This window comes from Petromyzon marinus, chromosome 43 (assembly GCF_048934315.1).
Source record: "Petromyzon marinus isolate PM22_M1 ecotype Great Lakes invasive population chromosome 43, UKy_Petmar_22M1.pri1.0, whole genome shotgun sequence".
In the NCBI taxonomy this organism is placed as follows: Eukaryota; Metazoa; Chordata; class Hyperoartia; order Petromyzontiformes; family Petromyzontidae; genus Petromyzon; species Petromyzon marinus.
In genome coordinates, this window is record NC_133709.1 from 16,976,170 (window position 1) to 17,003,959 (window position 27,790).

Here is a 27,790-nt window from a genome sequence, read left to right on the forward strand (position 1 = left end):
AGTTGACGGTTCTACGCGCGTCTCCGTTGACAGGACAAAAACAACATTGCATTCGGTTTAGTTCGGCACTTAATTTGGCTGCGCTCCTGTTCTGAGATTGAACAGTTGTCGGTTTGAGCGGTGTCTCGACGAACATTGCCCTCGGCGGCAGAGCGGGGGGGGGGGTGGGAAAAGTGCCGCCCCACTAAATCCGCGAGCGAACCAGGGGTGGGGGGCCCGTTTGTGAAGAAGGGAAGCTCGCAGGTAGCTCTACGGTGTCCACTCCCGCAGACTGTTCCCTGGCGCGGAGGGGTCTGCGCCGCTGCGCGCGTCGCACAATCGGGGCGGATTCGTCGTCCCGTGGACGATGCGTCGCCGATGGCGCAACCGAGACAGACTTGGAGGGAAAAAAGGTTTATATGCAGGGTGCTTCTTTAAAAAAAATGTTTTAACACTTACATGGGACTATCGTTTTTAACGGATAAATACACTGTAACGTAATAACAAATGTAATGTTAATAGCTTCAAAAAGTCAAAGAGTCTCCACTTGTGCGCCATCGTTGTCAACGCGTGCCTGGAAGCCTCTCCAGATGGACTCCAGAGCCCGGAGGCAGCAGGACATTTCTTGTGGTGTTGTTGCAAATTCTCAGGAAATGTTTTTTGTAAGCACCCTGTATATACACATGTCATTTATGATATTTTTCTACATTAATTAATGACTCGTGGATTTTCCCTTAAGCCCAAATTAATAACCTAAAAACAGCTATGCATTGTTATTCTTGGAGATGTTTATTTACAAGCAACACGGTGCTTAAATCGAACAAATATGTTGCTCCGGTTAATCCGAAATCCACGTGCTCGCCTCTTCAGTACAGTAGTTGCCATATCTTTACAACGGTGGGGCGGGGTTTGATTGATGTTGATTGGCGTGGCTCTGCTGTCATCCACTGAGTGGGCCAAGTTCTCTGTAGGGGAGCAGCAAAGTGTTATCACTGAGCAGGCGCATCGATCGGTCGACGTTAGAATTCATTCTAAATTTATTCCTCTATATTCGTGGTTTTTGGCATAGAGATCCGCGGAAAATGTTTACATTTTTGGATTATCCGCGATTTTGAATTATCCACGGCCGCCCTCCCTGTCATTGGCGCCGATAATCGAGAGTCGACTCCGGTATTAATTCAAAATAAATGACAGTAAAATCGGACGTCGGCACACCTTCCCCACTGTGCACGCAGCCAGCGTGGACTTTGTGGGAGCGATGCTGCCTCTCCCCTCTCCCCTCTCCCTCCGTCGTGAGCCGCGGCTCTGTCGCCAACACTCCGATCCTTCCGCTGAGGTTTTGCCGCGGTCCGTCGCGAGAGAAGCCTCTGCCGTCCGCGATCTGTCGCTTCCCTCAGACTGCTCAAATCCGCTGCCGATTCTCCCTGTCTGTCGCCAAAGCCCCGATCCTTGCGCTGAGGTTTTGCCGCGGTCCGTCGCGAGAGAAGCCTCTGCCGTCCGCGATCTGTCGCTTCCCTCAGACTGCTCAAATCCGCTGCCGATTCTCCCTGTCTGTCGCCAAAGCCCCGATCCTTGCGCTGAGGTTTTGCCGCGGTCCGTCGCGAGAGAAGCCTCTGCCGTCCGCGATCTGTCGCTTCCCTCAAGACTGCTCAAATCCGCTGCCGATTCTCCCTGTCTGTCGCCAAAGCCCCGATCCTTGCGCTGAGGTTTGCCGCGGTCTGTTGCGAAGAAAACCTCCGCTAATCGCGAGCTGTCGCTGCCCTTAGACTCTGCTCAAATCCGCTGCCCAATCTCCCTTCTCCCTGCCGTGAGCCGCGCTCTGCCGCCAAAACCTCGCTTGCCGCGGCGCCCTCGCAAGACGCGAGTGGCGCAACATGCTGGCAGTCGAAGGCCGTGGCGTCAGCTCTGCCTAGCGCGCGCCGCTTCCTGGGGGCTCCACGGTGGCTCGGAGATGTTGACTACCTCGCCCGGTATGCAGGAGGTTGTGGGTTCGATCCCGATCCTGACGTCTTGCTGTATATTTGGAGTTTGCGCGTCTCTCCCTCTCTCTCTTTCCCCGTGGTCGCAATGGATTTTTCCTCTGGGTCCCTCCGTTCAAGAGTATTTGGCTGCTAGGAATTTCCACGCAGGAAAAACACTTTTTTTTATTGAGCTGTCATTTGTGGCCAGGTCGCTTCTGAAGAAGAGCTACGTAACTCAGTGGGGACTTACCTGGTACAATTTAACGAAAAATAGTTTATAGTCTTAGTTGTGCCCAGAGAAGGGACATTTTTTTATTAATTCTCCACGTTGCTGTGACGTGCGAATCGTAAAGCATGGGACAGTAACAAAGGCCGAAGAGCGACTGTTGGGGCAAGTGCTGCTAGGGAGCACGTATGAAGGCCGGCACGGCACATGACGGGGTGAGTGGCCAGCACCACGCCCGGCCGCCTTTGTCTCTCCAGTGGTGATGTTTGCACAACACACTCCGGGCACTCATTTGAGGCTGAGTCGACCTAGGTGTTGGCCGTGAGCGGGAATCAAACTCGGGTCACCGGGTTCGTTGCGCAACGTAGCACTAACCATACACCAGCGGTGGGCACATTTTTTGACTCGCGGGCCACAATGGGTTCTCAAATTTGACAGAGGGGCCGGGCCAGCAACAGATGGATGGAGTGTTTGTGCGAACTAATATAAATGACGTGTAAATAATAATTACGTGAAAGGATTTGGCCTTTAACAGGTGGCAAGGCATTTATTTGCGAGGCAATTTAGCAAATTGCACGAACATGAACAATACAAAAACACGTCGTAACGTGACTGATCAAACATCATGAAAACGTCTGAGGCCTGCGCCCAAACCAATTACCACACTCCCGTTCAAAGTGCGCCATCTAATGGGGACATGGGGGCATTACAGGAGAAAGGTGAAATTTAATTTAATAATAATATTTAGACAAATTCGGCAGGCCGTATACGGCCCGGGGGCCGTACTTTGCCCGTGTCTGCCATATTCACTACCGCTCCCCGCATGCACACACACTCAGACCCACGCATGCACACGCACGCAAGGGGTTACGCTGATCGTTGAGGAAGAGCGCGTGAATATTCACGGAGTGGAAGCCAGGGGGGACACAGAGACCAGATGGTAAACCCACTGTGGTCTGCGCTCCTTCAGCGGAGAAGGAGGAACAACGACACGAACTCTCGCTCTGCTGAAGCACTCTCTCTCCCTCTCTGGTCGTGGCAGCAGCAGCAGCAGCAGAACCTCCACATTGGCACCGAAATGCTGAACCACCACCACCACCACCACCACACATCACTGCTGCTGCAGCTGCCTTCGTGCACGAGAATAGAATAGAGGGCATTTCAGGCACTGTCCCTTGTGCATAGCGCGCTGCAAATGGGGGGGGGGGGGGGGCAGGGGGGAGGGACACGTGTCCCATAACGTCTCCCTGTTGTGTAAACCTTAACCCTCCGCAGCGTTATTGAGGAACGCTCTGGGCTTTTTGCTGGCCGTGCCTGTGCCCCGCTGCCAACGCAGCGGCAGCAGCGCCGGCCTCGCCGTCGCGATCCCCGCCGCACGTTCGGGGGAAGCAGAATCGTGGAATCTTTGTCCTGGAGGAATCCCATGATCCTGTGAAGCTCACTTTCTTCAGAGATGTTCCAGTCGGAGCAGCAGAGAGGCGAGGGATTCACTTGTGCCCTCCCCCTCCCTCCCACCGCCCCCACCCCCCAGCCAGCATCGATCCGGCACGGCGATGAATCGTCGTTGAGAGGCCGGCGAGCCTCCTTCCTGGCCGCGCCCGCGGGTGAAGCTCTCCACCTCGTGCTGCGAGCACTGCTCCCATTGTTCTCATCTCTCCTCCTGACGTGCAAATTAGGCCCCAAGCACGCTGCACGTGCCTGATGATCGACAGTCCGCGGGAATGTCTCGAGGACCGTGGTCGAGCGGCACCGCCGATCTGGGCTCACTCCTCCCCTCCCCTCCTCCCTCCTCCTCGGGCCTCTTCCCCAACCTCCACCTCCTTCCCCCTGCGTCGCTCGCACGGCCCTGCACGTTGCCGTGGGGCCTCTGCCGCTCATTGCTCGCTCCCTCGCAGCTGAGCTCCCGATGATCAGAAATCAATCTTCATCACCACCTCCTCGATCGTCACCACCGCCATCGGCATCATCATCACCACCATTATCACCACCATCGGCATCATCATGACATACCTCGACCACCTCCGTCGCAAGCCTTTTCCACTCGCATCACCTTACCACCATCATCATTATCACCACCGCCACCACCGCCATCATCACCACCACGCCTTGGCCATCACCGTCGCAAGCCTCCCACCACCACCACCATGGGAAGCCTCCATCAACACCGCCACCGCCGCTGCTGCTGCTGGCAAGGGGGAGGTCTGTCATTAGGGGGTGCGGGTCTCCGAGACCTGCAGCAGTTCGTTGGCAGCTACTGCTGCCGCTGCTGCATTGAGGCACTGGCTTAGGAAACGAACTTTCCTGGGGGGGTGCTTAGGGGAATTGTGTGTGTGTGTGTGTGCGTGCGTGTATGCGCGTGTTAGGAACCCGATGACCCGAATTCGATTCCCGCTCACGGCCAAGACCAGTGACGACTAGCTAAAGCGGTCCTGGGCCTCCTCTAGGTCGACTCGGCCTCAAATGAGTACCTGGTGCGGTGTGTAAACATCGCAACTGGGAAAACAAAGGCGGCCGGGCATAGTGCTGGCTACGCACTCCCTCCTGTGCCACAGTGCCGGCCTTCATCGGTGCTACTCGTGAACGGCACTTGCCCCAACAGTTTGTTTAAGGCTACAACGAGGGATCTTCGTCTTGTGCGTGTGTGTGTGCGCGCGCATGTGTGCGTGTGTGTGCGTTTTTGTGCTGCGTGTGTGTGTGCTGTACGTGTGCATTTAACCCTTTCCTGGTCCAATGACGTGTGCGTAGGTCATCAGTTTTTCTACCGATTCCATTCCGATGACGTGTGTGTGTTTAGAGTTCATAGTCGTACCCTCGTTTGTCTCGCCACCGTGTCCCTCTCCCCCCCCCGCCCACCTCTCTCTCTCTCTCTGGCCCGTCCCGGACGACTCCCCCCGTGGCCCCGCAGGATCGTGCTGATCAGCGCCAAGCGATCGTTCTGCACCGTCTTCTCGGTGCTGCCATACCGCGAGGGCACGCACCTGGGGTGAGCCGCCACGCTGCAACGCCACCACGCTCGCCACGCCCCCACGCTCACCACGCCGCCACGCTCGCCACGCTCGCCACGCTCACCGCTCCAGCCGGGAGCCCACAACAGCACCGCGTGCTCACACTCGCTCTGTACCACCAGGGGCCCTGTGACCCTGCCCCCCCCCCCCCCGCCATCACGTTGTGGTCTCTAAACCCACAGCACCTGCACCTGCAAACCCATAACACTGTGGTCTATAAACCCATAACACCAGGGTGTCTAAACCCATAACACCAGGGTGTCTAAACCCACAACACCAGGGTGTCTAAAGCCACAACACCAGGGTGTCTAAACCCATAACACCAGGGTGTCTAAACCCACAACACCAGGGTGTCTAAACCCATAACACCAGGGTGTCTAAACCCACAATACCAGGGTGTCTAAACCCATAACACCAGGGTGTCTAAACTCATAACACCGTGGTCTATAAACCCACAACACCAGGGTGTCTAAACCCACAATACCAGGGTGTCTAAACCCATAACACCAGGGTGTCTAAACCCATAACACCAGGGTGTCTAAACCCACAACACCAGGGTGTCTAAAGCCACAACACCAGGGTGTCTAAACCCATAACACCAGGGTGTCTAAACCCACAACACCAGGGTGTCTAAACCCATAACACCAGGGTGTCTAAACCCACAATACCAGGGTGTCTAAACCCATAACACCAGGGTGTCTAAACTCATAACACCGTGGTCTATAAACCCACAACACCAGGGTGTCTAAACCCACAATACCAGGGTGTCTAAACCCATAACACCAGGGTGTCTAAACCCATAACACCAGGGTATCTAAACCCACAACACCAGGGTGTCTAAACCCACAACACCAGGATGTCTAAACCTACAACACCAGGGTGTCTAAACCCACAACACCAGGGTGTCTAAACCCACAACACCAGGGTGTCTAAACCTACAACACCGTGGTCTATAAACCCATAACTCCTGGGTCTGTGATCCCATAACTCCTGAGTGTGTCATCTCACAGCACTCAGAATCTCTTGGGTACATGTCACCTGGTTTCAGGGATCAATTTCAGCCGGGTCCAACTGATTCAGCGAGCCATCAAGTGTTTCCACACCACAACCAGTATACCATTCAACGCCTGTGGCTACCTGTCACTTGCTTACTGCAGTCGACCAGCAACCAGGAAAATATATTGTATCACCTAAGCGCCAGATTCCGTGTTCGTGTAGCTAGCTGTCAGACTGCTCCGTGTATATTGTATGTTGAACTTTTTTCGCACCGTACGTAGCCAACCGTTGCTAATCGGAGGTGCAGGGGGGAAGAACAACAAACACGAAAAGCATTTTTAAAGAAATGCGTTTTCAATCCGGGCTTCCTAGGCGCCGCTCACTAAAAGCACTTGACCCAGCAGTCTGCTTATTCTATACTATTCTATTCTTTGTCTTGTTGTGTGTGGACGCAGGGAGGTGCGGGGAGAACCCGGGAGGCAGAGGCATGCATCCGGGGGTGTCCCCACCTCCACGGAGATGGTGATGGGCCTGGAGGGCGTGGAGCTGGGAGCCGATGGCAAGGTATCGACGCTTGTACAGACAAAGATGCCCCATATAGCCTTAATGGACTCTTGGGGCAGGTGCTGTTAGCGAGTACCTACAACTAAACTACTATAAACTATTTTTTTATTTTGCCAGGTAAGGCCCCACTGAGCAATGTAGCTGTTTTTCAGAAGCGATCGGGCCACAAAGATAGCTCAACGAAGTGGCTCATGGTGTGAAAACCTACTCAACGTGTGATGTTTATTCTAAATGTGGAGTTGCCTGGTTCGTAGTGCAGTACACTAACCGCTGCGCCACCGCTCCCCATACGCACACTGACGCACACACACACACTGCGTTACAACAATGCTCACACACGCTCGTGCTGATCATGGTGGTTGTGGTCGTGGTGATGATGATGGTTTTGATAATGGGAGTGTTGGTGTCGGTGAAGATGATTATGTTGATAATGATGGTGAAAGTGGTTTTGTCAGTGATGGGCTGGCCAGTATCGATAATGATGGTGGTGTGGATGATATGTTGAACTTCTTTCGCGCCATACGCAGCCAACCGTGCGAATCGGAGGTGTGGGGGGAAGGACGGCAAACTAAACACAGAGAGCAGTTCTAAAGATAAATTAGTTTTCAAACTAGATTATTTGAAAGTGCATAGCTCCAGTGGCTTCCTAATAGCATTCCAGGCGGCCGCAGAAGCGCATCTCAAAGCGCTGTGCAATGACGCGGTGAGCACCGTCTTTGTTCAGCGGTTAGCCAAAAGCCACCGCTGCTACTGCGAGGATTGCCGGAGTTTGCGCGATGGTTTTTATACGACGAGATCAGCGAGATATCTCGCGGTTCATTTGTGGCAAGAACTTTGTGTGTGATGACGATGGTGGTGGTGATGGTGGTGATGATGGTAGAGTTGACGATGCTGGTGGTGGTGATGATGATGGTAGAGTTGACGATACTGCTGGTGGTGATGACGATGATAACAGTGATTATAATGATGGCGAAAGTGGTTTTGACAGTGATAGGGTGGATGGTGATGATGATGGTGGTGGTGGTGATGATGATGGTAGAGGTGGCGATGCTGGTGGTGGTGATGACGATGGTAGAGTTGACGATGCTGGTGGTGGTGATGACGATGATAACAGTGATTATAATGATGGCGAAAGTGGTTTTGACAGTGATAGGGTGGATGGTGATGATGATGGTAGAGTTGACGATGCTGGTGGTGGTGGTGACGATGATAACAGTGATTATAATGATGGCGAAAGTGGTTTTGACAGTGATAGGGTGGATGGTGATGATGATGGTAGAGTTGACGATGCTGGTGGTGGTGATGACGACGATAACAATGATTATAATGATGGCGAAAGTGGTTTTGACAGTGATAGGGTGGATGGTAATGATGATGGTGATGGTGGTGATGATGATGGTTGTTGTGACATTGGTGATGATGATGACGATGTCGGTCATCACAGTGATTATTATTATGACGATGGTGAAAGTGGGTTTTTGGGTTTTTACAGTGGTGGTGTGTATGGTAATTATGGTAGAGGTGATGATGAGTTTTCAGTTTTCACTTTCAATTTCATTTATTAGGTATAGCCCTGTGAGCCATGTGGCTCTTGACTCGGGTGCAACCGCAACAAACAAAAACATGAACAAGAAACATCTTAAAGTGACTACACGCAACATAAAAATCCAGGAAAAAACAGTAAAGTCTTCCAGAAAAAAACACCGTTTATCAACGCTGTGTGCAAAAATCCCAGTGGGATGCAAGTCAAACAATAACAACCATAATACAGGAATAGGTTTTACCCTTTTAACTGGCACAAAAACTGATACCCTTATTCAAGGCATCATGTTTGCAATATCCACAACACAAGCAGTCAAAATGCAAACACAAAAAGACAACTCTGATAATGATATGCACTGTCCTTGAATTTGATTGGTCCACACCCGAGACGGCTTTTCTTAGAGCCTAGTCTCCATTGGTGTTGGACCAGAAGACGCCAAAAGGCGTACAACTCAAAAACAGCGCACTATCAGAGCATTGAGGGCTCGGGGTGAGCATTTACATTATGAGACCTCCTTTGCCACTAACAAGATATAGGAATAGGTTTTACCCTTTTAACTGACACAAAAACTGACACCTTTATTCAAGGCACCATGTTTGCAATAACCACAACACAAGCAGTCAAAATGCAAACAAAAAAAAGACAACTCTGATAATAATATGCACTGTCCTTGAATTTTATTGGATATTATTGCATATTATTATCAGAGTTGTCTTTTTTGTTTGCATTTTGACTGCTTGTGTTGTGGTTATTGCAAACATGATGCCTTGAATAAAGGTGTCAGTTTTTGTGCCAGTTCAAAGGGTAAAACCTATTCCTATATCTTGTTACTGGCAAAGGAGGTCTCATAAAACCATAATACAATTTATATTAAAGTTATCAGGCTAACTCTGTACTTCAACAAACAAACAAAAGATGATGATGTTTGAGGTGGCAGTGATGACGATGGTTGTTATGAAGATGCTGATGACGAAGACGGTGGTCTTGAGGATTCGTGACGAGCGTGTCCAACGCCCCCCCCCCCCCCATCCCCCCCCCCCCCCCCCACGTGTGCGTCGTACAGACCGTCTCGTACGCTCAGTTCCTCTTCCCGACGTTCGCCTTCCTGGGCCGGAGGGGCGATGCGCCGCCGCCGCCGCCGCCGCCGCTGCCAGGCCTGGGCGGTGGGGGCAGCGGCTCGGGGCCGCAGCCCCTGCAGCAGCGCAACAGCACGGGGCGCAACCTGGCCCTGTTGCGCCAGGCCACGTTCGAGGGCCTCAAGCCCAGCAGCCCCGCCGCCGTGGAAAGCGGTGCGTCTCAGCGGGGGGCGCGGGGGGTGGGGGTGGGGCATGGGCGGGGTGGTCAAGCCAGGTAACTGCATCAGGAGTAGTGGAGTGTATCGCTGTGATGTGTTCATAATAAAGGTTTTTGGGTTAGATCGCGTTGTTTATAAATGTGTCGAAACCCTCCACCACCCGACACGGCCAATCAGCAAAATAAAGTGTCACGTTGACAAAAAGACAAATAATTCACTACTTTAGCCCACCGGTGTGTTGAAGAGTGAATCCACAACATTTACAGTTTGAGTATGACGTTTCGCTGGTAATTACATCCAGCATCATCGGGCAATTCGCCAGAATGGTGAAGCCCTCTCCACTTGCTCTCGGTCTTAAATAGAGCAGCAGGGTGATGTCATCACTTAACTCATTTCAGGTGCAGTGATTTGAGGTGGAGGGGGGGTATTGTAATTATATAATCGATTGGTAATCAGTCAATGGTTATGATTAGTAATGAGTTGTAGATTAGTAATTAGTTGTAATGTGTGTTATTGTGATTATATGCTACATTAGTAATCCGTTAATTAATGTGTTTCCCCTATAAGGAATTGTAATATGTATTATTTAATAATACGCTTCCAAGCTGCACTAAGCCTATAGCTGTCAGAACGATTAAAGTTATTTCTGTTTCTCTCAATTTCAATGGATTCTCTAATTAGTCTTTGCCAGTAATAATTAGTTTTACACAACACTTCAACGTTATCAAAATCAATTGAGTGTCCTTGTTGACAAGCATGTTCTGCCACTGCCGACAGTTTGAGATCATTTAATATTATTTAAAATCAATTGAGTGACCTTGTTGACAAGCATGTTCTGCCACTGCCGACAGTTGTGTTTGAGATAACTTAATATTATTTAAATTATCTCAAATTTAAATAATATTATCTCAAACACAACTATATGCTTTGGTTCTATTCGGTAAAGTTACGTAGGTATTCGGTAAAGTCACCTACGTAACTTTACCGAATAGAACCAAAGAGTATGGATCCTTGCAGTCACGAAAGCTTAAAATCTAGAATCAAACACAACTGTCGGCAGTGGCAGAACATGCTTGTCAACAAGGACACCCAATTGATTTTAAATAATATTAAATTATCTCAAACACAACTGTCGGCAGTGGCAGAACATGCTTGTCAACAAGGACACTCAATTGATTTTGATAACGTTGAAGTGTTGTGTAAAACTATTACTGGCAAAGACTGTTTAGAGAATCCATTGAAATTGAGAGAAACAGAAATAACTTTAATCGTTCTGATAGCTATAGGCTTAGTGCGGCTTGGAAGCATATTATTAAATAATACATATTACAATTCCTTATAGGGGAAACACATTAATTAACGGATTACTAATGTAGCATATAATCACAATAACACACACTACAACTAATTATTAATCTACAACTCATTACTAATCATAACCATTGACTGATTACCAATCGATTATATAATTACAATACCCCCCCCCTCCACCTCAAATCACTGCACCTGAAATGAGTTAAATGATGACGTCACCCTGCTGCTGCTCTATTGAAGACCGAGAGCAAGTGGAGAGGGCTTTACCATTCTGGTGAATTGCCCGATGATGCTGGATGTAATTACCAGCGAAACGTCGTACTCAAACTGTAAATGTTGTGGATTCACTCTTCAACACACCGATGGGCTAAAGTAGTGGACTAATTGTCTTTTGTCAACGTGACACATTTTTTTGCTGATTGGCCGTGTCGGGTGGTGGAGGGTTTCGACACATTTATAAATAACGCGATCTAACCCAAAAACCTTTATTATGAATAATATTGGTCGCGAAAGCCTACGTGTTAAGCTGTGATGTATACTTTGTGGATTGGGGCATTGCGTCGTTATACATTATTACGGTCTGTTCTGGATGACCACAGTCGCATACTGCTGAATAATTTTTTTATTTTCCATTTGTGCATCATCAGGTCTATCCGCATCTACTGCTGCCATGGTTTGTTGCAGTGGATACGGTTTAGGGTGGACCATGAGCAGCTTTGTGGAAGACTAAACCCAGGGATCTTCAACGTTTAGGTCTTTCCTGGGTTAAAAACAAGCGGAATACATAATAATAGTAATAATAATTCGGAGTATATATTGTCATAGCGCGGACTGGCTTTGCACCGCTGTGCCCTGTCGGTGTGGGACTCACAGCGAGGGCCGTGTGACCCCCATGCAGGCCTGGGCCCGGACGCCGTGGAGTTCCTCGAGTACAACCCCAACCTCCTGGAGGACCCGCAGTGGCCGTGCGGGAAGCACAAGCGTGTGCTCATTTTCCCCTCATACATGGTACGGTCCGATCTCACCTCCTACTTGGTACGGTCCGATCTCACCTCCTACATGGTACAGCCCCATCTCACCTCCTGCATGCTACAGTCCCATCTCACCTGCTACATGGTACGGTCCCATCTCACCTGCTACATGGTACGGTCCCATCTCACATGCTACATGGTATGGTCCCATCTCACCTATATCGGCAGCATAATGGAACTTTCAGAGTTACGAACAAACCTGTTCATATGACCAGTTGCCTGTTCGGACCAAGAGTTGGAAGTTCAAACTCCGTGTAATAGATGGCGGTGGTGGCATCTACATCTGCAGAACATGAAGAACCAGTGGCATCTACATCTGCAGAACATGAAGAACCAGTGGCATCTACATCTGCAGAACATAAAGAACCAGTGGCATCTACATCTGCAGAACGTGAAGAACCAGTGGCATCTACATCTGCAGAACATGAAGAACCAGTGGCATCTACATCTATAGAACGTGAAGAATAAGTGGCATCTACATCTGCATAACATGAAGAACCAGTGGCATCTACATCTGCAGAACATGAAGAACCAGTGGCATCTACATCTGCAGAACATGAAAAATCAGTGGCATCTACATCTGCAGAACATGAAGAACCAGTGGCATCTACATCTGCAGAACATGAAGAACCAGTGGCATCTACATCTGCAGAACATGAAGAACCAGTGGCATCTACATCTGCAGAACATGAAGAACCAGTGGCATCTACATCTATAGAACATGAAAAACCAGTGGCATCTACATCTATAGAACGTGAAGAACCAGTGGCATCTACATCTGCATAACATGAAGAACCAGTGGCATCTACATCTGCAGAACAAGAAGAACAAGTGGCATCTACATCTATAGAACGTGAAGAACCAGTGGCATCTACATCTGCATAACATGAAGAACCAGTGGCATCTACATCTGCAGAACATGAAGAACCAGTGGCATCTACATCTGCAGAACATGAAGAACCAGTGGCATCTACATCTGCAGAACATGAAGAAGCAGTTGCATCTACATCTGCAGAACATGAAGAACTAGTGACATCTACAGGAGATTATACAACTTTTAAAGTTATTCCCCATGTTTAGTGTACACATCATACATCATGTTTGGAATCGACAGGGGTAAAGTTGGACTTACGAACCTCTGGAACCTAACTCATTCGTAAGTAAAGCAATCCCTGTGTAATGTAAGTATTTAACTATAACACGAGAGCTGAGCTTTAGTTAACACCTGGCGATGCTGGATGTCCTCTCCACAAAAACCTTTGGCTTGCTTTTCATTATTATCCAGGGTTTTCGCCGATTCAACCAAAATCAATTGGCGAATGTGGCCATTGTCATAACAACTTGATTTGGATCAAGTTGTTTGGGATGGCGGAGGGTACAGCTAACATTACACCTCTACACGATCCAAGCCAAGAGACACTGATGCTAGATCATAATGGGACTAATCGAAGGATGGCACGGCGTTTTTTAATCATTCATTCATCGCGTTCATTGTTATAATTCGCGCCATGATCAATCCACTGCTGGTTGAAGGCCAGCACAAGCCATATCGTCGTGTTTAGTATGTTGTCCATCCCCCCCCTCTGCACCTCCGATTAGTACGGTTGGCTACGTATGGTGCAAAAGAAATTCAACGTACGTAACATACACACCGTCAGCACACAATTCTTGACCACCACGATGGGCGTCAGTGGGCACAGTCAGGGCCACGCAGAGGCCCCTGGAGGCCCAGAGGGAGGGGGTGCCGCATGCCACGTCGAGGGGTGGGGGGGGGCGGATTATTCATTAGTTGTGGGGTTCTCTCCTGTGTGAGACCCAAAGTAAATGACCATAAACTAAAACTATGAAAAAAAAAATATTTTATCAGGTGTAAGGCCCGACCATTGAGATGCAATGTAGCTTATTTCCAGAAGTGACGCCGGCTGTATGATAGCTCAATGAAAGTGGATTATCATCATCATCATCCCGTGGAAATGTATAGCACCTGCCAAATACTGTGAACACGTGATGTCGATTCTAAATGTGGAGGGGAAAAACCGGAATACCTGGAGAAAAATCTACACGACCATGGGGAGAAGCGAGAGAGAGTGAGACACGTAAACCCCAAATATACAGCAGGCGCCAACATCTCCTAGCCACCGTGATGTTTAACCCCCTTTGCTCTGGGTCGCCCTGGGCACAGAACCTGCTGTGCACGTGACCCTGAGACAGTTTTGTCGGTGCCCCCCCCCCACCCACCGTGTACCCCCTTACCCCCACACAGACGACGATCATCGAGTACGTGAAGCCGTCCGACCTAAAGCGTGACATGAACGACACGTTCCATGAGAAGTTCCCGCACATCAAGCTCACGCTGAGCAAAATCAGGAGGTGAGTCTCACCCCCCCCTCCCTCTTTCCCTCCCTCCCTCCCTCCCTCCCTCCCTCCCTCCCTCTCCTCCCTCCCTCTCCTCCCTCCCTCTCCTCCCTTAATGCCTCCCTCCCTCTGTTCCCTCTTCACCCTCACTGCCTCCCTCTCCTCCCTCTCCTCCCTCCCTCTCTCCATCACTGCTTCCTTCCCTCTCCTCCCTCTCCTCCCTCCCTCTCTCCATTACTGCTTCCCTCCCTCTCTCCCTCACCTCTGTCCCTTACCTCCCTCTCCTCCCTCCCTGAAGTCTCTCTGGGCTCTCCCGGGGCTCGGGGGTAAAGGAAGGCCGTTGGTTGTAACGCGGCTCGGCCTCTCGTGACCAACATCACGGCTCGCACCACCGGGTCACCGATCGTGCGAGAGCAGGACGCGTATCCATTCGTGGGCCGCGTCGAGTGGAGGAGGGAGTACGACACAACGTGTTGCTCGCGTTGCGAAGGAAACCCTCTTGCCCCAACAGTCTGGTAAAGGCTATACGGGCGGGGGATCCTTGTCTTTGACACGCATTTGTGTGAGCGGCAATTGTCGCGGTTAGCACACTGCGCTACGAACACGGCCAACACCGGTGACGATTATCTAAATCGGTCCTGGGCCTCCCCCTTGGTAGACTCGGCCTCAAATGAGCACCTGGTGCGGTGTGTATAACATCGCCGCTCGGGAGACAAAGGCGGTCGGGCGTGGCGCTGGCCACCCCACCCCCTCGTGTCCCGTCTCCGGCCTTTCCGTAAGTGCTCGCGAGCGGCACTTGCCCCTACAGCCTGCTAAGGCTACGCGGGGGATCCTTGTATGATTATTTTTGTCGTGTACGGCGGTGGCGGCAGCCTGAAGCGCGAGATGCGCAAGATGGCGCTGGAGGAGTGCGCTCTGGAGGAGTCGACGGTGGCCGTGGCGTTCGTCTTCTTCGAGAAGCTCGTCCTGCAGGGCAAGCTCAACAAGCAGAACCGCAAGCTGTGCGCCGGCTCCTGCCTGCTGCTCGCCGCCAAGATCAGCAGCGACCTGCGCAAGCCGGAGGTCAAGAACCTCCTCGACGTGAGGACGCAACGCGCGGGCACCACAGACATCGCCCCCCCCCCCCCCACCCCCGTGTAGCCTACAACAAGAACGTTGGGGGCCAGCGCCGTTAGCAAACATCGGCACCTAATGAAGGCCGGCACCGCGACACGCGAGGGGGTGGGTGGCCAGCACCACGCCCAGTCGCCTTTGTCTCCCCAGTGGAGATGTTTACGACACACCGCCCCCAGGTACTCATTTGAGTACGCTGCCCCCCTCCGCTCCCCCTCCACTCCCCCCCCCTCCCCCTCCCACCCCCCCCCACCCTTTGTGCCACCAGAAACTGGAGGAGCGTTTCCGCGTGAACCGCCGTGAGCTCATTGCGTTCGAGTTCCCCGTGCTGGTGGCCCTCGAGTTCAGCCTCCACCTCCCCGAGCACGAGGTGCTGCCCCACTACCGCCGCCTCGCCAGCCACGCCTGAGCCGCCCGGGGGGGGGGGGGGGGGGGGGTGGGGGGGCTGCGGGGGACCGGGGTCGCCTCGCAAGATGCCGTCCCTCCAGAATCGGAGAATCGGAGTATTTATTATTTATTCTGGAGGAATCCGACGGGCTTTCAAAGCTCTTCTTCCACACGCGCCCATCAGGAGCGCGGTGAGGAACGCCGAGCGGCGGTGCGGAGCCCAGAGCCTGCCCCACGGGATGGTGAACCGTGAGCCCCTGTGCAGGCCTGGTGCAGGTCGGGTGCAGGCCTGACACGTGTGGGCAGTCCCGGTGAGTTGGTTCGGTTCCTCCCCCCCCGCCCCCGCTCCCCCCGCCGAGTATTTGGAACCGCGGAAAAATAAAATAATAAACTAACATTCCTTGCCCCGCGGGAAACCCCAAATCGTTCCGCCGTCCATCGTCCCGTGTTCGATCTGTTGCCCGGATGGGCAGGCGCTACAATCCGTCCATGTGAGGGATGCGCGCACCAACTCCGCCCGGCCTGCCCTCGGTGAACCGACGTGGTGAACCATTCTGGTGAACCATTCTGGTGAACCACTCTGGTGAACCATTCTGGTGAACCACTCTGGTGAACCACTCTGGTGAACCAACGTGGTGAACCAACGTGGTGAACCATTCTGGTGAACCAACGTGGTGAACCATTCTGGTGAACCAGTGTGGTGAACCAGTGTGAACCAACGTGGTGAACCAACGTGGTGAACCATTCTGGTGAACCAGTGTGGTGAACCAGTGTGAACCAACGTGGTGAACCATTCTGGTGAACCATTCTGGTGAACCATTCTGGTGAACCATTCTGGTGAACCAGTGTGGACCAACGTGGTGAACCATCCTGGTGAACCAGTGTGGACCAACTTGGTGAACCACTCTGGTGAACCATCCTGGTGAACCATCCTGGTGAACCGACGTGGTGAACCACTCTGGTGAACCAGTGTGGACCAACTTGGTGAACCACTCTGGTGAACCGACGTGGTGAACCACTCTGGTGAACCAGTGTGGACCAACGTGGTGAACCATTCTGGTGAACCAGTGTGGACCAACGTGGTGAACCATTCTGGTGAACCAGTGTGGACCAACGTGGTCAACCACTCTGGTGAACCAGTGTGGACCAACGTGGTGAACCACTCTGGTGAACCGACGTGGTGAACCACTCTGGTGAACCAGTGTGGACCAACGTGGTGAACCATTCTGGTGAACCAGTGTGGACCAACGTGGTGAACCATTCTGGTGAACCAGTGTGGACCAACGTGGTGAACCATTCTGGTGAACCAGTGTGGACCAACGTGGTCAACCACTCTGGTGAACCAGTGTGGACCAACGTGGTGAACCACTCTGGTGAACCTGTGTGCTGAACCAGTATGGACCGCCGGTGTCAATCGGTACCGTAGGGTGGTGATGTGGGTGCTAATACCACCTTGCCCCTCCCCCCCTCGCCCCGTGTCTGTGTGTTGGCGCCCATCCGCGTGTGTCGCCCGCGGTCACATGGGAGGCACCCCCCGCCAACCCCCCCCGACCCCCCCCCCCCAACCCCCTGACCCACTCCCCCCCTCCCACATTCAACCCCACGAGCCCCACGACCTTGGTCCGATTTACATATCCTGCCGCGGCTCGTTTGACGCGTCGCGCTCCCGATGATGATTGTGCGCCCGCGGGCGCCCCCCTGAGTTTACTCGCCAGTTTAGTCTCCTACCCGCCAGCCTCGCCCCCCCAGCGCCCGCCCCTCGTGTTCGCTGCTCCCCCCCCCCCACCGACCCCCCCACTATCTCACGAACCCAGCGATCAACGGTTCCGCTCGCATGGTGCATGTGGGTCGTGCACGCACACAGACGCACATCAGCGTTACCAATCCGTGTCTGTGTGTGTGTACACAGACTACTGGAGCCCAAAGCCAAAAGAAAGTATGCTACTTGCACCGCTATAGACTCTACTGGAGCCTAATGCCAGTGTAGAGATCGCTAGTTGTACCGCTATAGACTCTACTGGAGTCTGATACCAGTGTAGAGATCGCTAGTTGTACCACTATAGACTCTACTAGAGCCTGATGCCAGTGTAGAGATCGCTACTTGCACCGCTATAGACTCTACTGGAGTCTGATGCCAGTGTAGACATCGCTAGTTGTACCACTATAGACTCTACTAGAGTCTGATGCCAGTGTAGACATCGCTAGTTGTACCACTGTAGACTCTACTGGAGCCTGATGCCAATGTAGAGATCGCTAGTTGTACCACTGTAGACTCTACTAGAGTCTGATGCCAGTGTAGACATCGCTAGGTGCACCACTGTAGACTCTACTGGAGCCTGATGCCAGTGTAGAGATCGCTAGTTGTACCACTGTAGACTCTACTGGAGTCTAATGCCAGTGTAGAGATCGCTAGTTGTACCACTGTGGACTCTACTAGAGTCTGATGCCAGTGTAGAGATCGCTAGTTGTACCACTGTAGACTCTACTAGAGTCTAATGCCAGTGTAGACATCGCTAATTGTACCACTGTGGACTCTACTAGAGTCTGATGCCAGTGTAGAGATCGCTAGTTGTACCACTATAGACTCTACTGGAGTCTGATGCCAGTGTAGAGATCGCTAGTTGTACCACTGTAGACTACTGGAGCCTGATGCCAGTGTAGAGATCGCTAGTTGTACCACTGTAGACTACTAGTGTCTAATGCCAGTGTAGACATCGCTAGTTGTACCACTATAGACTCTACTGGAGCCTGATGCCAGTGTAGACATCGCTAGTTGTACCACTATAGACTACTAGAGTCTGATGCCAGTGTAGACATCGCTAGTTGTACCACTATAGACTCTACTAGAGTCTTATGCCAGTGTAGACATCGCTAGTTGTACCACTGTAGACTCTACTGGAGTCTAATGCCAGTGTAGACATCGCTAGTTGTACCACTGTAGACTCTAATAGAGTCTAATGCCAGTGTAGACATCGCTAGTTGTACCACTGTAGACTCTACTGGAGTCTAATGCCAGTGTAGACATCGCTAGTTGTACCACTATAGACTCTACTAGAGTCTAATGCCAGTGTAGACATCGCTAGTTGTACCACTGTAGACTACTGGAGCCTGATGCCAGTGTAGACATCGCTACTAGATTTAAAGCTTTCGTGACTGCTAGGATCCATACTCTTTGGTTTTATTGGGTAAAGTCACGTAGGTGAAAATAAAATAACAAAAAATCACGACGTTTCGGCCACAACACAAGCGGCCTTCATCAGGTGAAGGGACGAGACTGTCTGGAGGACAGCGCTGGAGTGAGAGAAGCCACGCTTAGATCATGACCTTTAAGCTTTTTGAGGAAGGTCAGCGTTTCAATGAGCAGACAACGGGACAAGAAGTCGCAGCTCATCGAGACGCTGACCTTCCTCAAAAAGCTTAAAGGTCGTGATCTAAGCGTGGCTTCTCTCACTCCAGCGCTGTCCTCCAGACAGTCTCGTCCCTTCACCTGATGAAGGCCGCTTGTGTTGTGGCCGAAACGTCGTGATTTTTTGTTATTTTATTTTCACCTACGTGACTTTACCCAATAGAACCAAAGAGTATAGACATCGCTAGTTGTACCACTATAGACTACTGGAGTCTAATGCCAGTGTAGAGATCGCTAGTTGTACCACTATAGACTCTACTAGTGCCGGATGTCAGTGTAGAGAGATATAGTTGTACCACTATAGACTCGACTAGTGCCGGATGCCAGTGTAGAGATCTCTCAGTTGCACCCGCAAGGCCCTCGTGAGTTGATTTATGACTCGGGACGGTGGAATTGGCCACAGGTTCTGCCACCGTGGTCTTACGGGAAGCAGCCCGGTGGCCCTCTCCGTGAAATGTGTGTGCCTCGCATTTTGGAGCGTCTTTAATAATCAAACTTCTGCATGCGTTCACTTGGGGCTGAGCTGCCAGGATCCTAGGGGCTGTGGGGCCAAAGTGCCGCTTCCTTCTCGGCTTTTGGATTCGACCTGACTAGCAGCAGCGTGCATTAGCTAACAAACCTGGCCAGTAGTTTACACTTTAGTTAACACACCTGGTGCACAGGGGCGGAGCCAGGGGGGGGTGACAGGGGTGACATTCTGCGTATAAGTGTACGACACTTGGTCTGGCGGACTCCGTGCAACTGCATTGTCAGAGTGTGTCGCCAACCGATGGCGTCTAGTTCAACAGCCTGACTCTCTAATCATTCTTGAAATTAAAATTTGTTGAATGTCACCCCGGTCTGAAATCCTGGCTCCGCCCCTGCTGGTGCATACAGCATGCTTTAGTGAACACACTTGGCCAGTATATAACACTAAAGCTAACAAACCTGGCCATTACAGCATGCGTCGGCTAAGACACTTGGCCAGTGTTTTACACTTCAGCTAATACATCTGGCCAGTAGTTACACTTGAGCGAACACCTGGCCAGTACACCATGCTTTAGCTAACACATCTGGCCGGTAGTTTACACTATAGCTAATACACCTGGTGCATATAGCATATTCTAGCTAACACACTTGGCCAATACCATTCGCTTTAGCTAACAAGCTTGGCCAGCGCAAACTTGCCTTTAGCTAACGCACTTGCAAAGTATAATACTCTTTAGATCACACACCCGGTGTGTACCGCATACATTAGCTATCACAACCCGGTGTGTACCGCATGCTCCAGACCATGCACTGCAATGCAGCGCAGTGTTGTGAACGGAACTCTGGCTGGGCCTCCATAATTGGGCCTGCTTTAAGCCTTGGCTTTGCCCCCTATCTAGTGCTCGCGTGTTTTTTTTTGTGCAATTTAGTGCAATTAGTTAACGAGTTGCCAATTGCAAAAGGTTGGAATATATAATATATTAATGGCGGCGCTCTGTCCACGCCCTGTCGATTAAATTAATGTGAAAAATAGGAATGGGTTGAATTATATATACATAAGAAACAGATATATATAACAAGATATATATGTATAAAGAGAGTATATGAGTATGCGATGCATCTCAATTTTGACTGGAGCAGGTGGAGCTAGCAGAGGGCGCTGTCGCGTCGTCCCCGCTCCGCTGTGTACGGCGCAGCGATGTCCGACATTTCGGTGCACGCACCGGGAGCATTCTTCGGTAACCGAACGGCGCTGCCCCGATTTTCGGTTCATTGCGTGGAACCCCCCTCCCCCGCCCTCGTCCCCGCCCCCACCCCGCTGAAGACACGCGGGAGAATCGTAGAATCGTCCGTGCGGCTTGGGCCGCATGACGTCGTCCACACGCGTGGCGACTGGAGGTGGCGGGGACAGCGTGGACGCGAGGGGGTTGGCTCGCAATCGACGCTGACCCCCAACCCCTCCGCCACCCGGCCGTCGTCGTCCAATCGCTCGCGCCGCCGTCAGATAGCCGAACGTGCCGGTAGTTCATCGTTTTACTCCTCATCGCTCCGTCATCAAGCACGTACGCAGAAGCGCACGGCCAGAGTATTTTTTTTCGCGGAATTTTCTAGCCCCCAGGATTTTACGCCTCCCATCAGAACTCTAATGACGTCGAATTTGTTACGCGCATAGTCTCTGTTGACTCTATCTCGAGAGAGAGCAATAGAGAGAGAGACATATCTAGAGAGAGATAGAGAGAGATCGATAAAGAGAGCGACAGAGAGGGAAAGCGAGACTTGACTTTTAAACCACTTTTATTGTTGCCAGCAGCAATAGCACGGGAGCTGATTTCAGTACAAAAACACATGGAAATACAGCTTGAAGTGTGCACGTTACAACAAAAACACGACTCGCGGAACATGCGCTGCACGCGCCACGCACAGCACAAACAGCACATCGTCGCGCACGCCATGCTGAGGTGATGCGTAGAGTCCCCTCTCCTCCGATTACTTTGAAAAGGCCGTTGCAGAACAAGGGGCTCGTTCAGGAAATGTGAGGTTGTAGTGCGTGCGCACTCTGCTCCACTCGAAGCTCCGCCACGTGTCCAAAAGGCTCTGGTAATAACCTGGCAGCCACGTGTAGTCGACCAGGCCCAAGTCTAACAGGAAGAGCTCCTTTCCCCTACCCCAGGCACCCCCCTGCGTCTCTCAGCAGGGTGAGGGCCGGCGACTTCCAGGGTAGTTACTCCCTTTCGTACAGCAGCTGCCTCACGGCCATAAGCCTACAACTCATCACCCTAGCGGCGACGTCCACCAGGACCTGGCTACCCTCGCCCACCGGCAGACAGAAGACCCCTGGCCTTCAGCCAGTGCTTCCTGTGCCAGACAAAGTGCGCGAGTAAGCAGATCATTCTGGTGAGTAACCCGGCCGGAGGCTGGGAGGGCTTTGGTCTTGTGGCACAGCAAAAATGCTGGCAGGTTATTAGCGACGAGCACTCCGCCCCTAAAGGATATCTGCAGAGTGAGGCGCGATCATGCCAGCATTTTAGCCTCGATTACGTCGGCCAGCTCGGTCCAATTGTTCTACGCGATGTTGTGTGGGGTTTCCCCAGGTAGACCCCCAGGATACTTGATCCCGTCAGCCTGCCAACTGATTCCTCCTGGGAGGAGCACAGAACGCACGCGGCAACGCAACCCCAAACATAGAGCCTCGTGCTTGGCCAAGTTGACCCTGGCAGAGGAGGCCTTCTCGTACACTACCACCGCCAAACACAGCGCGGAGACGTCCTGTGCATCATTGACCACGATGCATATGTTGTCCGCGTCCACCGAGAGCCCGACGACTGCGTTCTCAGATCCTGGGACCTTGAGGCCAGACAGACGTTGTCTCAGGTGGCATAGGAGTGGCTCAATAGACACGGTGTACAGCAGCCCTGAAAGAGGGCATCCCTGTCCGACCCCCCTCGTCATGGGAAAAGGGGCGCCGAGCCGCTGGTTGATTTTCATGAGGCTGGATGTGCCCATGTACAGGAGCCTAACGTGCGAGATGAAAGCCTGGCTGAAGCCTAATGACGTTAGCAGCCTACCCAGGTACTCATGGCTCACTCGATCGAAGGCCTTCTGATCCAAGAACAGAAGGCCTGAGTCCACGTCGTGCATTTCTGCAAGGGAGATTATATCTCCAACCGTTCTGATGTTATCATATATGCACCGACCAGGGATACAATATGACTACTCTGGCTAGATCAGCTGACCCAGAACCATCTTGAGACGGTTGGCCAGCACTTTGGAGAACATGTTGTAATTGGCACACAAGAGAGACACAGGTCACCGATTTTCATTGAAGCACAGGTCCCCCTCCTTGGGCAGTAGGGTGACCACCGCTTTTCTGCAGCTCAGGGGGAGTTCACCCTTCTGCAGGCTCTGTCATCAACTCCAATGGGCAGTGGCCGAGCTTATCCCAAAAGGCCACATATAACAAAACTGGTAGGCCGTCAATCCCTGGGGCTTTACCGGCTGCGAGCCCGTGGAGCTCTTGCAGGGTGATGGGGCTGTCGCGACGCTCCCGTTCAAAGTCGCCTAAGGTCGGGCCCCTATCTAGTAGCTCCTGGACAGCCTCGTCTTGTATGCGTTTACCGATAAAAACTTGCGAATATAAATCCCTGGCGATGTTAGTGATTTGCCTCGCAGATGTGGGTCTTTGTCCATCTGGGGTTTGTGAACTTAAAATATTGCTAGTGTTTACCAGCTTTTTTGTAAGCCAAAGAAAAAATTTAGAGGGAGAGTCTATCTGCGACGAGTGCTGCATCCTTTAGCTCACGAATGACCGATGCGCCTGCTGGTCTGTGATGGACCTGATAAGCCACTGCTTCTCCAACGGCATCTCACCCTCGTGTATGTTCTGGAGTGAGCTCAGCTCTGCCTAAAGCAACAGGTCGTTCTGTAGTTGCTGTGCGACCTCCTTCCTAGCGGTGGCATGCTGGCTCGTGAACTGTCAACAGAGCGCTGACCTGTGCCTTTGTGTTGTCTCACCATTACTGCCGGGAGCTGAAGCTACTTTTGGCAGACAGCCATTGAGCCCAAAAGGCCTTAAAGGTTTCCTTAAAATCCTTGTCTTCAAGCCGCTGCACGTTGAGTCTCCGGTAGTAGCTGTGCTGGCAATTCGCAGGAGCACGGTGACCAAGTGGTAATCTGAAAACCCGGACGGGACGATTTTACTGTCCTCGAGCAAGTTAACGCCGCTGGCGTTTACATCCAGTCGATCGGACCTGACAAGGCTTACCCTGCCTTGAGAGCAGTAGCGGCACCAAGAGTACTGCCACTGGGCTGGATGCTGTAGTCACCACACGTCGAGCAGATCCAGTTTCAGTACCAGGTCGGCTAGCGGCCGTGCAGATTCCGGGTGAGTCTCGGTGGTGTTGCAGTCGAGAGCCGGGTCCAAAGTGCAGTTGAAGAAAAATAAATCGAAGAGAAAGTGCTCATGTAAATTTGTCATCGTCCGCCAGTGCGTCCAGCAGCATGCCGAAGAAGAGCGTCTTCTCGGAGGCCCTGCTTGGCATTTGCACGTTAAAACACCTCGGCCTGGAGTTATTGAGGACAAAATCAACAGAAATCAAGTGGCCTTTTACGATCTCTTTGAAGACCACGCCGTCTGGTACAAACTGCGAACCGAACACAATCGCCCCTCAAGCGAGGTTGTCCTCAGCATGGCTGAAGAAGGCCCGGCCGCCTAGAAAAGGCTGGCATTGGGCCTCCAGAGTGGTGTCAAGTTGCGTCTCCTGGAGGATAGTCACATCTGCCTTCTGTCTACCACGAAAGCTGCAGATCTGATCCCACCTCTTGTCGCTGCGAGCACTGTTACAGTTCAGACTGGCTACCTTAATAGCTGAAGCCATGATATATGTTATTGTGTTGTAATGGTGACAGTAGCTGCGGGGAATCACTTCTGAGCGGAAGTAATTTTTCTCCTCACCTTGCGCATGAACACTTTTAAGTGGAAGCATTCCTTCTCGTTGAACTCAAACCTGTCGCGATTTGCGACCAAATTTGTTGAACGGCAATGAGGAAGGCCGTCAGGTCGGAGAAGAAGGCCTCAACCTTGACCTTACGCTGCCTGAAGGTGTACTTTAGGAAAAGGTGGATGTCCCCAGGCGCATATTCGCCCTTGACTTGTGAGTAGCTCCTGTCACTCACGTTGTCCTCTCCGTCGGTCTCAGACACCTCGTCGTCAGAGTCTCCTCGCACGCTGGCTTGTGGCTCCTCTGCCACAGGAAACGGCAGGGCCTCACCAGAATTAGGGTGGGGGGGTGAGTGGGGGGGGGGTGGTGTCTTCACTGGACTCAGGGTCGGCCGATGCTGAAACTACAAAATTCGTTCACTCGGGGGAGAAAAAGACCCAACGAATAATGTTGCGGTGGTGCTGAGCGTCCCGAAGTTTCCCCGAGTGGAGAGAGCGAGCGAGGGAGCGAGGTGCGAGCGTGCCACGCACTCCTCGGCGCGTCCCCGACCGGCCGGACCTCCGTTTGTACGCCCAGGGTTTCAGGTGCAGGCGCCCGTGTCCGGGGCAGGGACACAGACCCCCCCCCCCCACACCCGATTTTCATCGGGTGTGGGGGGGGGGTAATCGGTGACTCGATAATCGGTGACTTCCCGATTATAAGCTCCGTTGCTCGACCGATCGGACAAAAGTCTCGCCTCTGATTGCCGCGCGTGCCGCTGGATGGGCGGCGGAGGGGAGGGGGGTTTTTAAAGATTTGGAGGCAGCTGCCTTTTGAATGAGCCCCCCCCCCCCCCCCCCGCAGTTACACACCGTAAAAACAAAAACATCAGGGTGGTCATTATAACCGTTGCATCGAACGACTTCATTGAATAAAAACTATTAAAACATTTTATTTTACCAGGTGAGGCCCCACTGAGCTATGCAGCTCTTTTTTTTCAGAAGCGATAGATCAACTTAAGTGGGCTAATCATCGTCGCGGGGAAATTTATAGCGATGGCCAAATACTGTGAAACGCGCGCGACGTTGATTTTAAATGTGGAGGGGAAAAAAACGGAGGACTCGGAAAAAAATCCACTCGACCATGGGGAGAGAGAGACACAAATATACAGGGTCGGGATCGAACCCGCGAACTTCCTGCATGCCGCGCGAGGTAGTTAACATCTCTGAGCCACCGCGGCGGCCAGCATCGACCGGTGGCACCGGTTGACTCTTCGTGGTCGTCGCGAGCTCGGGGTTCGGAGGTCGTCGTTTCAGAAACGACTTTGGGCGATCACAAACATCTGCATCCCTTTCTCGGACACCGTCCGGTCGTCGTCTGTTCCAGCCTTACGAAAAGGGGGCGGCTCGTTGTGCTTGGGTCTAATTTGTCGTCGTCGTCGTTATTGCTTTGAATCAGGATCTGCCGGTACTTTACCAAGCGTTACTTTTTTTTAAACACTCTTGATTGCCTCTGATTTTGCTTGAATGAATGAATTAATAATAATCATCACGCTTTACCCGATTGTGTTTACGAGCGACCGATATTGTGCAAACGACGAAAAAAACTAATGTTACACGTGACTGTTCAGTTTTATTTAAATCCACCAATAAAAGCAATACCTGATGTACATATCCACCGTGCGTCCGCAAGTCGCCGAGGTCACCCGCGTCCGCGCGTCTTTGAAACGGCGCACCGCAGCCCGTCGCAAGCCACGGAACACCCCGAGAATGAGAGGGGCAGGGAAGGAAGCTGCGCACGGCCTCGCTCGGCCGACGATTCTTCTGCCACAGTCCAACCGGACGGCACCGCACAATCGGGAACGCGTCCGATCACGGCGCGTTTACCGAAGCTAAGCAAGGGGTTCATCGTGGGACCTCCCTTGTCAGTATCAAAATATAAGTATCGGTTTTGCCCCTTCTTGCCACAATAAAAGTTATATTAAGATGTTAAAACACCAAACAGAAGCCTTTTGCAAGGAATCATGTCTGCATTAACCACACAGTACTGGTGGTGACCATGTTTTTGTTTGGTGTTTTAACATCTTAACAGAACTGTTTCATTGCCAGAAGGAGTAAAACCGATTCCTATGACCAAGGGTTTGTTGAGCCTGATTAACTATATTTTTTTTACTATTTTCATTTCACCAGGTAAGGCCCACTGAGCTACGTAGCTCTTTTTCAGAAGCTACATTCCTGGTTATCACAAACGATAGGTCAACGAAGTGGCTTATCATCACGTGGAAATTCATAGCCAAATACTCTAAAAGCGGCGTTTATAAATGTGGAGGTGAAAAAGCGGAGGGTCCGGAGAAAAATCCACGCGACCACGGGGAGAACTTGCAAACTCCAAATATACAGTAGGCATCAGGGTCGAACCCATGACCTCCTCCTGCATACCAGGCGAGGGAGTTAACATCTCGCCACTGCGGCGTAACTCGTGGATGGATGCTCGCTGTGGGTGGATAAGATTCGTGGTGCCACGATAGTTAGGAGATGTTAACTACCTCGCATATTATACAGATCATCGGTTTGATCTCGACCCCTACGCCTGCTGCTGTATATTTGGAATTAGCGGTGCCTCTCTCTCTCCCCGTGGTTGCGTGGATTTTTCTCCGTGTCCTCCGGTTTTTCCCTCCAATTTTAGAATCAACATCACGCGTTTCGAGTATTTGGGCTGCTGCTATTCTTGCCCGCGTGATGATGACGATGATGAGCCACTTGGTTGAGCTATCATTTGTGGTGGCCCAGGTCACTTCTCAAAAAGATCTACGTAGCTCAGTGATGGGCCTAAAGTAAAATAAAAGTTTAGTTTAGGTGCGTTAGACCACGGAGGCTCCATTGTGTGCGGGAAAGAGAACGGTGTAGTGAAAATTTGAATATTTATTTATACTGGAGGCATCTGATGAGCGATACATTTCTTTTTCACAGATGTCCAGCAATAGAAACCCATCGTTGTATTGCACTTCATTGCTCCCACCTACGCTGCCCGCCTTTGCCGACCGGCACTGACCAAACAAACCTCCACGACCCGCGCAGCACAGGGAGGCCCTCATCCAGCAGAGGATTGACAAATTTAGCTGCACGGTGCCACTTCGACTGCATCACCAGTTGGCGACTGAGCGTAAAAGGTGCGGCATTACAATTTGACGGTGAACACCTTTAAATCCCAGCAAAAGCCACCAATCGAGTCG

At 51.7% G+C, this 27,790-nt stretch overlaps 1 protein-coding gene across 3 annotated transcripts in view; it reads left to right on the forward strand.

Annotated features, from left to right (window-relative positions):
- LOC116957795 (CDK5 and ABL1 enzyme substrate 2-like) overlaps positions 1 to 26,231 on the forward strand; it is a 42,991-nt gene extending 16,760 nt beyond the window's left edge. For all 3 annotated transcript variants that reach the window (XM_076073878.1, XM_076073879.1, XM_076073880.1), the window contains 7 exons: positions 5,072 to 5,149; positions 6,623 to 6,731; positions 9,338 to 9,563; positions 11,781 to 11,890; positions 14,177 to 14,283; positions 15,141 to 15,348; positions 15,650 to 26,231. In XM_076073878.1, the coding sequence (XP_075929993.1) occupies positions 5,072 to 5,149; positions 6,623 to 6,731; positions 9,338 to 9,563; positions 11,781 to 11,890; positions 14,177 to 14,283; positions 15,141 to 15,348; positions 15,650 to 15,790 (979 nt within the window). In that variant the 3' untranslated portion in view covers positions 15,791 to 26,231. The remainder of the gene's footprint in view (positions 1 to 5,071; positions 5,150 to 6,622; positions 6,732 to 9,337; positions 9,564 to 11,780; positions 11,891 to 14,176; positions 14,284 to 15,140; positions 15,349 to 15,649) is intronic.
- The last annotated feature ends 1,559 nt before the right edge of the window (positions 26,232 to 27,790 follow it).